General features: G+C 39.7%; 1 protein-coding gene across 1 annotated transcript in view; it reads right to left on the reverse strand.

Annotated features, from left to right (window-relative positions):
- LOC139473026 (dopamine beta-hydroxylase-like) overlaps positions 1-12,239 on the reverse strand; it is a 61,341-nt gene that overhangs the window by 4,896 nt on the left and 44,206 nt on the right. Inside the window, exons 9-10 of the mRNA XM_071255531.1 lie at positions 7,949-8,008; positions 2,585-2,712 (exon numbers count right to left, since the gene is read on the reverse strand). Of these exons, the coding sequence (XP_071111632.1) occupies positions 2,585-2,712; positions 7,949-8,008 (188 nt within the window). The remainder of the gene's footprint in view (positions 1-2,584; positions 2,713-7,948; positions 8,009-12,239) is intronic.

A 12,239-nucleotide genomic window follows, 5' to 3' on the forward strand; every position in this document is an offset into this window, starting at 1 on the left:
TTTGGAGGAAAATCCCCACTTGGTACTCAACCAGTTCACGTGGCATTCCGGGAAAACAATTATATTATCACACGGTAAACAAAGACAAGGAGGACTAGATCATTATAGACGGTAGTATATAAATGAGAATGAGGCTGACTACGGGTAGTAATGAGAATGAGGCTGACTACGGGTAGTAATGAGAATGAGGCTGACTACGGTAGTAATGAGAATGAGGCTGACTACGGGTAGTAATGAGAATGAGGCTGACTACGGGTATTAATGAGAATGAGATTGACTAGGGGTAGTAATGAGAATGAGGCTGACTATGGGTAGTAATGAGAATGAGGCTGACTACGGGTAGTAATGAGAATGAGACTGACTACGGGTAGTAATGAGAATGAGGCTGACTACGGGTAGTAATGAGAATGAGGCTGACTACGGGTCGTAATGAGAATGAGGCTGACTACGGGTCGTAATGAGAATGAGGCAGACTACGGGTAGTAATGAGAATGAGGCAGACTACGGGTAGTAATGAGAATGAGGCAGACTACGGGTAGTAATGAGAATGAGACTGACTACGGGTAGTAATGAGAATGAGGCAGACTACGGGTAGTAATGAGAATGAGACTGACTACGGGTAGTAATGAGAATGAGGCAGACTACGGGTAGTAATGAGAATGAGGCTGACTATGGGTAGTAATGAGAATGAGGCAGACTACGGGAAGTTATGAGAATGAGGCAGACTACGGGTAGTAATGAGAATGAGGCTAACTACGGGTAGTAATGAGAATGAGGCAGACTACGGGTTGTAATGAGAATGAGAATGACTACGGGTAGTAATGAGAATGAGGCAGACTACGGGTAGTAATGAGAATGAGAATGACTACGGGTAGTGATGAGAATGAGAATGAGAATGACTACGGGTAGTAATGAGAATGAGGCAGACTACGGGTAGTAATGAGAATGAGGCTGACTACGGGTAGTAATGAGAATGAGGCTGACTACGGGTAGTGATGAGAATGAGAATGACTACGGGTAGTAATGAGAATGAGGCAGACTACGGGTAGTAATGAGAATGAGACTGACTACGGGTAGTAATGAGAATGAGGCTGACTACGGGTAGTGATGAGAATGAGAATGACTACGGGTAGTAATGAGAATGAGGCTGACTACGGGTAGTAATGAGAATGAGGCAGACTACGGGTAGTGATGAGAATGAGGCTAACTACGGGTAGTAATGAGAATGAGGCAGACTACGGGTAGTAATGAGAATGAGACTGACTACGGGTAGTAATGAGAATGAGGCAGACTACGGGTAGTAATGAGAATGAGACTGACTACGGGTAGTAATGAGAATGAGGCAGACTACGGGTAGTAATGAGAATGAGACTGACTACGGGTAGTAATGAGAATGAGGCAGACTACGGGTAGTAATGAGAATGAGAATGACTACGGGTAGTAATGAGAATGAGGCTGACTACGGGTAGTAATGAGAATGAGGCTGACTACGGGTAGTGATGAGAATGAGGCTAACTACGGGTAGTAATGAGAATGAGACTGACTACGGGTTGTAATGAGAATGAGGCAGACTACGGGTAGTAATGAGAATGAGGCAGACTACGGGTAGTAATGAGAATGAGAATGACTACGGGTAGTAATGAGAATGAGGCAGACTACAGGTAGTAATGAGAATGAGAATGACTACGGGTAGTAATGAGAATGAGGCAGACTACGGGTAGTAATGAGAATGAGACTGACTACGGGTAGTAATGAGAATTAGGCTGACTATGGGTAGTAATGAGAATGAGGCAGACTACGGGTAGTAATGAGAATGAGGCTGACTACGGGTAGTGATGAGAATGAGAATGACTACGGGTAGTAATGAGAATGAGGCTAACTACGGGTAGTAATGAGAATGAGGCAGACTACGGGTAGTAATGAGAATGAGACTGACTACGGGTAGTAATGAGAATGAGGCAGACTACGGGTAGTAATGAGAATGAGACTGACTACGGGTAGTAATGAGAATGAGGCAGACTACGGGTAGTAATGAGAATGAGACTGACTACGGGTAGTAATGAGAATGAGGCAGACTACGGGTAGTAATGAGAATGAGACTGACTACGGGTAGTAATGAGAATGAGGCAGACTACGGGTAGTAATGAGAATGAGAATGACTACGGGTAGTAATGAGAATGAGGCTGACTACGGGTAGTAATGAGAATGAGGCTGACTACGGGTAGTGATGAGAATGAGGCTAACTACGGGTAGTAATGAGAATGAGACTGACTACGGGTTGTAATGAGAATGAGGCAGACTACGGGTAGTAATGAGAATGAGAATGACTACGGGTAGTAATGAGAATGAGAATGACTACGGGTAGTAATGAGAATGAGAACTACGGGTCAGGAGGTTCGGAGATTCACACAGTTTAACCAGCGTTTTTAATGAGAACGAGGCTGGTTACTTGTTGGTGCAATTTCCGGTCGAAGAGGAAACTAACACCCAACCTTACTTGGGCTGATCAGGCCTCGACAATGCATATTCATGATGATATCAAGAACAATATGGAAATGGTGAATGATAATATGTACAAACTCACTTGTTCATGAATTTAAAAAATGACTGTAGCGTTGATGTATCCACGGAGCTCTTGCATACCTCCAGATCTACACGTGGGTAGTAATGGACATAGTTTACGCACATTTCATCTGTTATGGCAAGTCCTCCCTTCAAAAGAAAGAGTATGACGCAAACGATTGCAAAGTGATATACCTCATTTATTTGGTTCAACAGCAGATGTGATCCAAGTGACTATCCTATCCTACTGAATGAGAAGCGAGACTGGGCAGTTACAACTGGCACGCCGGATATAGAATATGGTCCGGAATAATTATGTCATTAATCGTCTTTGAAAGATGATCAGTAGTGAACATTTTCAAGTATATTCATACCGAAATAATTGATTGCATTCACTTGATACATACTGTGGGGACAGGACCCACATTATACCCATCTGCTGCACGAAAATGTACAATCTTCAATGTCAGACTATTAATTGAGTTAAACGTGGCTGATTGGTATCATATAAGCCTTAACTGTGTATATCATTCTTAATTAGAAACATAATTTAGCTAATGGGGAGATAGGCTCATCTACCTATTCATTTTGTATTTATAAGTCACACACGCTTCTATTTGTTTATGTTTTAACACGAGAATGATAATGTCTGCCAGAGTCATTTCTTTCAGTACATAACCATGTGTACAATGTTTCCCTTTATCTATCTTCACGTGTACTGAAACTTGTTTATGACTCAAGTTTAATCAGATGTATTAAGAGAAAACGATTAGATAATAGCTTAATGATTTCAGTTAAATCGCCATTGTAGTAACTTTCCATTATGTCCAATCCTTGTCTTCATTACCGTGGCAATGGGGAGACAGAAAACATCATTATTAAAAAAAGAGTGTTGTTGTTCTAAAATGATTTTGCTTTATCATCAACTCTGTCCTCAGAGAACTGCACTGATTTCCAATGTAACATGGAATCATCTTCAAACTTCTCTTGCATACCAATGTCACTCTCAATCGGCCCTAAGTTATCCCTGCGCCCTGCTTCAACTTTATACCCCAACTCGAACACTCCGACCTGCATCAAAACTGCGTTCTGCGTAACGAAGGTAAAACTGGTTTCCATGAATGTCCTACCTACTCTGTTTTCAGAACGTCACTCAAGACCTGTCTCTTCCCCCAAGCTTTCTACTGAACTGCCCTCTGTTCTCTGCGCTGTCAGCAAATATTTTAGTGTGAAAACAGCGCATTATAAATGAACTACTATGCTTTTCTATCATTGTCCAGGGCTGATCAGTCTCAACATAGGTCGTTGGGTCACATGCAAAGAAGGCACTTTACAATATATGTAGCTTGGTTAAATGTGAAGAGGGAACTTTTCAATATAGATAGCTGGGTAAAATGTGAAGAGGGAACTTTACAATATAGGTAGCTGGGTAAAATATGAAGAAGACACTTTACAATATATGTAGCTTGGTTAAATGTGAAGAGGGAACTTTTCAATATACATAGCTGGGTAAAATGTGAAGAAGACACTTTACAAAATAGGTAGCTTGGTTAAATGTGAAGAGGGAGCTTTTCAATATACATAGCTGGGTAAAATGTGAAGAAGACACTTTACAATATAGGGAGCTGGGTAAAATATGAAGAAGACGCTTAACAATATAGGTAGCTGGGTTAAATGTGAAGAAGACACTTTACAATATAGGTAGCTGGGTAAAATGTGAAGAAGACACTTTACAATATAGGTAGCTGGGTAAAATGTGAAGAAGACACTTTACAATATAGGTAGCTTGGTTAAATGTGAAGAGGGATTTTTCAATATAGGTAGCTGGGTACAATGTGAAGAAGACACTTTACAATATAGGTAGCTGGGTAAAATGTGAAGAAGACACTTTACAATATATGTAGCTTGGTTAAATGTGAAGAGGGAACTTTTCGATATTGATAACTTGGTAAAATGTGAAGAAGACACTTTTCAATATAGGTAGCTGGGTAAAATGTGAAGAAGACACTTTACAATATAGGTAGCTGGGTAAAATGTGAAGAAGACACTTTACAATATAGGTAGCTGGGTAAAATGTGAAGAAGACACTTTAAAATATATGTAGCTTGGTTAAATGTGAAGAGGGAACTTTTCAATATAGATAACTTGATAACATGTGAAGAAGACACTTTACAATATAGGTAGCTGGGTAAAATGTGAAGAAGACACTTTACAATATAGGTAGCTGGGTAAAATGTGAAGAGGGAACTTTTCAATATAGATAGCTGGGTAAAATGTGAAGAAGACACTTTACAATATAGGTAGCTGGGTAAAATGTGAAGAAGACACTTTACAATATAGGTAGCTGGGTTAAATGTGAAGAGGGAACTTTTCAATATAGGTAGCTGGGTAAAATGTGAAGAGTACACTTTACAATATAGGTAGCTGGGTAAAATGTGAAGAAGGCACTTTACAATATAGGTAGCTGGGTAAAATATGAAGAAGACACTTTACAATATATACAGCTGGGTTAGATGTGAAGAAGGCACTTTACAATATAGATAGCTGGGTTAAATGTGAAGAAGAAACTTTATAACTGTGCGGTTAACTGTGAAAGCTTGCGTTTATCACAGCTCCATTGTTGCCCGTGGTAAAAAGGTAGGTATCAAATGGACCCGAATGAGCAATTGTAGTGAACAGTAACGAAAACACACAAAGAAAATATGCTGATTACAAACATGTCCTTCTGGATGGATAGGAGTCCAGTCTTTATGGGCTCACACAATACTATATTTAAAAATGTCAGCTTTCAAAAAATATTTGGACAAATACCCAAAACAATTTGCTTTGGACAAATCAAGGTTGCAAGGGGATAGGGGGAAGCATAAACCAGAAATGTGTGGTTGGTTAACCAATCAAATACCACAGAATCCCTGGTAACATATTTATAAGAAGTTAAACAGTGTCAGCGGTACAAACCTGGTCTATATCCAGGTACAATAAAACGTGCACGCACCTGAGGATTTGATTTGGCTTTTAATTAAGAAAATTAACAAAGCGTTTTCTTATTGGAATGTGAAGGACGCCTACAAATCGCTGATGAACATCTTTCGTCAATGAATTGAACTCTGTGCTCGTTTTGATACTAATGATTTGTCCTCAAATGTTGAAAATGTATTTCAGTCCCTTCAACAGGATGATATTCTTAAATCTTTTAGCCTTCTAAGCATACGCATGGCACGCTGCCCGCATGAATGTATGTGATGTAGTATAAAATGAATGCAGTGAGCGTTCTGCGGCATATTTCAAAAAAGTTTTCCAACTTCATTAGATGCCCATCACGTTCCTCTGTTAGGAAAAGTTCTAACATTGGAACTGTTCCCAAATGCTTTAGGCATTATCAAGTAATTGTTATTTTAAGAAGTTCAGCATATTCTTGACCCTTTGCAATTTGCACATAGACCTGACAATGGTGTCGAGGACGCAACACAGACTCTTTATAGCCATCTACTTAACCGTAAATCGCATGTAAGAATATTGTTCGTCTATTTGTCATCCGCTTTCAATACCATACAGACTCAAAGGTTATATGTAACTCACTCATGGGTTTTAACTGACACATTCTCAAATGGGTCAAACAGGTCACAGTTCGTTACTGTTACCACCCGCTTATCTTTTCTTCGCACTTCTATCTATTAACGACTGTAGCTTCAGTGAGTGAGTGAGGTGTGTTTAACGCCGTTCTTAACAGTATTCCAGTCATATCACGGCGTGTCCACTTAATGTGGGAACTGAAGTGATGCAGGTCTTTGACGTTTAACACTTTGGTGAAACCCACGAGCACGGGTATGCTGCTTACAAATCTAGAAACATAATAGAGGCGAACCGGGATTCTAACCCACAATCATAATTGCCCAAGGAACGCAACACTGCACAGCGAATTGCGGCGCCTTAGACGAGTGGGCCACCCGTGCCCCCCCCCCCCCCCCCCCCCCAGCTTCAGAACTAGAGTACAAATACGAATGTTCTTATTATATATTTAGGTCTTATGATAAGTATCTGTTCTTAAATGTCAAGCAAACCATATATTTTAGGAAAGATAACCATATATGTACAGATGAAGGGTCAACAAAAGGGTGTACTTTCTACGTTGTTTAAGTTATTTTCATATTGACTCAACCTTCATGTTCATGTTTTTTAAACATTCTGACTTTTAACTACACTAGCAGGTACGAATACCTTTCTGTTCGCAAAGATCCGAAGCATGAAGTAATCCAAATATCCCACGGAAAATTGTTTTCTTATTGTTTCTGCATCCTCAAAATGGGAACTTGTTATGAAAAATGAGTGCACCACTTATAATAGCTAAGAAGTACACATTAATTTCAATCGAGTATGTACACCAAATGCTTTTTACAAAAAAACTTTTTATATATAGTACTTGATGATACAAGCCAATTTGTTTTGTTAGTGGGCCATGGTGTAGCTTCAAATCATCACGTAGTTACAATGTGCTATAAGCACTTACACATGTCAGTGAATGGTGCTGACAACAATATACCACCGCGGCCTGTAAATAATCGGTTCTGCATGTGTCATAAAATTTAATGATTGACGTTATGAGCAACGTGACCAGAAGCAATGTCAGCGAGCCGTGTGGGACATTGAAGTCTACTCTTTTGACAAGAAATAACCTACTCTAAGCTCATGCATGGGTTTGCGTGAGCACACTGGATTATTTTGCAAGGACATGACGGTAAAATGAGTTTAATTGAAAACATGAAACGATTCTGTTTGGAACCATTGAACAAATAATTAAATATATTATGTATAAGAGATGGATATCATGCGTTATAGTGAGATAGATAACTATTAGAACATTGAGACAAATTCAAATGAAATTGAATGAATTCCTTAACAAATATTAATTAGTATGAGTTCAAACGTGAATACGTTTAGTCGTATGAAATGTTTATCAGAATGTTCAAACGTGAAACTGTATTTATGTTGGAATTGTGTCTCTGAAATATCAGACGTTGTATAATCATTAAAACTGTAACATATCAACGTTGCCTATTATGCGGAGGACAACCATAAAAACAAAACTATCTTCACGGAATATAGTTTTTATACTGAACAATAACACTTATGACACTTATGACTTATGACTTATGTGTCATCAGTGTTAATGATTGCCATGCATTATATTTATCTTGCACTTATCCATTATATTGGACACAAAACAATGTCCCAACAATGGACATAAAATGTGAATCCCATTACGTAAACAAAAATATTTGTAAAGAAACCCAAAGACATCAAATAGTTGCAGATAGCTTGGAAATAATTTCTATTTTAAGTACCTTTGAAAAAATGGTACCATCCTACTACGATTTAAACAACTCACCACAGTGACTTTCTCCCTCGACACTGTGCTGTATTCGCATGTAGTAACGAGAGCATCACCCTTAAATAAACAAATGCATCATCATCAAACACAAGACCAACACTTGCATTAATTAATCAGTGATAATGCTAAATGTTTTAGACATATCTTCATATCTGTCAAGCATATATGTGACTACATGTGGACCTACAAGGGGTTCATTTTGTCAAGCTTTTTTGTTTAAGGACTTTTAGCTATTTAAGAGGAAGGATATTAAAAAGAAATAGGTTCAAGAAATGAAATGTCTTCTAATGTTGTTACTTACATCTATCTAACTTGATCACACTTGTAATATATATCTTTAATGACATATTTTAATGACTATTTGACTACTGATCCAATCAAAATATGTGAGTTAGGTGATACGATGTTATCTCCAGCCACGCCAGTACCAGCTCCAATCAGGAAGGATAGGATGACACCGATATGAAACTGAGAGTTGCTTTGGGCATTATATAACACAACTTTAAACAAGTAAATTGGCACCTCCAAACGTGGGAAGACTGAACACACGATTCAAATTAAACTAGGAAAGTGTTTACAATAACCACAGAAACAAAAGCAGACCCATTCCCACCGTTTCCTGAACACTCCAAAACATTCCCATCAGCAGTGTGCGTCATGGACCATTTTGACAGTGTGACATCAGTTAAAGGTTGTCCAAACACATGCCCAATTCAGTTCTAGTGTCTTTAACTATCGTAATAAGAAAGTCATGAACAGTTTCGTTCTAATAACATCATTTTCGGTTCACGATTCGGTACAGCTTTAGAAAGCACTTCTGGTTTTATTACATTGACCTTCAATCTCAGCCATGAACTGCTTAGGGTGCAGTTTTACAAATATAAAACGTCGATCCCTGAAAATAAATCAGTCTCGATAATCCGCCAAAACAGATTACATTTGGGCGCAAAAAGCAAAATACATACCACCTGCATTAATACATCTCTCAAACAGAAAGCCCCATACATCTCGTTACATTTCAGCCAATCACTTACTTGATTATTTCAAGTTGAAAGCATTACAAACTCTAACAAACTGATACAAACACAGATGGTTTGTTTAGGACACAACGACACAGTGCTACCTTACAAGCGGCCGTTTCATTTACCTTAACCTTCAGTTAAAGGCGCTACAAAATGCTTCACAATACAATGCCACAACCGAATGATGATAGGCATCCAATTACATCGTATTAATGATTCATAAACTGTCCAGACAATAAAATTGCTGTTCATTTGCACCAGGCAACCGGAATTGAAGTTAAGGAACGGACGATAAGAAATCATCTGCATGCTCGCCGACGACGTGTTGCATTACCGTTATCAAACTGATACATTCGTCATTTCATTCCTGTGGCAGGCTAAATTCCCATGACAAACATTCACTAAAATATGCAATCCCTGACAAAACACCTTTCGTTGAAGACTAAACAGGAATAGTCTCACGCGAATACCTGTACAGCAGGGAAAAGAATTTTTTTCACATTGGCCGTCTGATACTTCATGTGCACGTGTATGTGTCAACATTCACTTGAAGTTCACATATGGTAGAAAAGATGTCGAGAAGCTCACTAACTCTTTACCATTTATACCACATTTCTCAATCCATATTAGGCACTTAGTGTCATATACATTGTTATAAATGCCCCACAAGCAATACAGAAATAGTATTGAGCTATACTCTTCAAACGTTGAAACTAAAGCCCATGTCTCACATTGTATAAGTATACAAAACTTCATCTTACATTTCTTAGAGTTATACAGAAAGACGTTGGCATTACACACTTGTGTAAGCCCTTCCTTCACTGAATATCTCAGCCATGTAAGTGGATTTTTATCCACAGTTTCACAAGTAATAATGACAATCGTACGAGGTAAACTCCGGAAATGAACCCCGTTTTTCTTTGAACTATTATGAACAACAAAAGTTCCTGTGATATTGAATAAGATTTAATGCAAAGTTATGGTTTTTACCAAATCTAAAACAATTTCGGTTTGCAGCAGATAAAAGACTCCTGTAAATATTCAAATGGTTTAATATGCCATACTGACTTTAGAAAATGCGTGATTTCATAAAAAAAAACATGAGCATGCCAAAATGTCAATTTACAAATCAATAACGTGTGTGTCCGCCTCTGGTTGCGATGCAAGCAACACATCTTCGTCTCATGGAATGGACCAAGCGTCGCACACAGTCCTGTGGGATATCTGTCCATTTATGCTGGATCATGTTTCGAAGTTCCTTGAGTGTCTGTTGAACACGTGGCTTACGTCGAAGGCGCCGATCCATCTCATCCCACATGTGCTCGATTGGTGAGAGATCAGGGGAGCAAGCCGGCCAAGGGATGACATTCACGTTGTTTTGTTGAAGAGACTCCTGAACAAGTGGAGCAAAATGAGGCCGGGCGTTGTCATGTTGAAAGGTGCCATAAACACCATGACGACGCAAAAACGGTAGAACAACAGGGCCGATTACCTCGTCGCGGTAGCGCTGTGCATTGAGATTTCCCTCTACCACTATCAAACGGGTCCTCTGTCTTGCTGTAATCCCACCCCGTATCATAACGCTGCCGCCCCCGAACCGATCTTCTTCCAAGACACAATGATTGACGTAATGTTCACCTCGACGTCGGTACACTCGAATCCGTCCATCGCTGTGGCTGAGGTGAAAACGAGACTCGTCAGTGAATAAAACTTGTCCCCACTGCATGGCCGTCCAGCGTAGACGCTGTCTGCACCACTGTAGACGTGCTTGACGGTGGTTTCCTGTCTAAATGGGACGTCTGGCGGGTCTTCTAGCGACAATCTCTGCACATCTGAGGCCACGACGTACGGTTTGTGAAGATATTTGTCGAAGGCCAGGGATGCTTCTTGCAGTCACTATTGCTGGCCTGAATCAATTTCGTATGTGTGTTATTCGAATCCAGTTGTCTTGTCGATTATTAGTTACGCGTGGCCTGCATCTCCGAGGATGGTCTCTGACTGCATTCGTCTGTTGCCAACGTTGCCATAAACACCAAATGGTGTTTCTGTGGACGTTAAATTGTCTTGCAACATCACGTTGACTCGATCCTGCTTCAAGCATACCAATGGCTCAGAGGCGCTCATTTTCGGACAGGCGTGGCATTTCATAATGTTGAATAATTGCGTAATTTTGTTTTTCTAAGTGGTTGTTGTCAGCACGATGCTAAACAATGCATATGGAGTCCCGTTAACGCACATGTTTTTATACCCATTCTTGAGTAGTGGAAAGCATGGGGCTTGCACAAATGTCAACTTTTGCATGTAATGTATGCTTTTCTGTAGCAGTTGCGTTTTTGTGACTTGATTCCATACATGTACTACAATATTGAAAATCAAACTTTACGATATGCCACGTGTTTCATTGGAATGGCAAACAACATTTTACAGATTCTTGTACTGCATATGGGCATCAGTTTGGCTCCTGTCTGATGTGTGTACAAATGTTTGTGATTATGTTTAACAGCTTATGGAGTTTGCTCTAGGAATTAATCCAAGTTTCATTTCCTCAGCAGTGCAGCTAGCAGTCTTAGAAACTGGTAATTCTTTTGGTATGACGCGGCCGGGGATCGAACCCCGGACCTTCCGCTCTCCGGGGGGACGCTCTACCACTAGACTATGGAGGCGGCGAAGTTGCATGGGTGCGGTTTCTTTGTTTCTTACACTTTCTAAAATTGCATCATTTTAGCACCGAATGAATGCATGTGTTGTATATTTTCATGATCACCGTGGCACATAACATAATAATAACACGGTCCTGAGTGATGTCATCCGGCTTACCGCTTACTACTCATACCTGGTATGCCCCCCCCCCCCCCCCCCCCCCCCACACACACACACACACACACAAATGGTTCAGCCACACTAAGGATTTTGAGGCAATTATGATAATGCAAACAACAGAAGATCATACAACATTTATCAAACACTCTTAAGCCATGACGTTTCGACACAGACGTAGGTGAATTCGACTGAAACACGACACACCTATCAATGGATTGTATGGCTTGTTATATATATTGCCTGTGTTGAACAATACATTGTACCTCTGTGACCCTGTAGCTGAGAGGCATCTGATAATTTAGATGCATTCTGCACATACATGTTTAGCAACAATATCGCAATCACATTAACACTTTAAATAGTCTTTGACTATTATCATTACTCCATAAAATAACAAAGGCAATGGGAATTTTGAAATTACCAAGTACTTGTGTTACACGACCGCA

Source organism: Haliotis cracherodii, unplaced genomic scaffold, assembly GCF_022045235.1.
Source record: "Haliotis cracherodii isolate W230 unplaced genomic scaffold, xgHalCrac1.p SCAF_26, whole genome shotgun sequence".
In the NCBI taxonomy this organism is placed as follows: Eukaryota; Metazoa; Mollusca; class Gastropoda; order Lepetellida; family Haliotidae; genus Haliotis; species Haliotis cracherodii.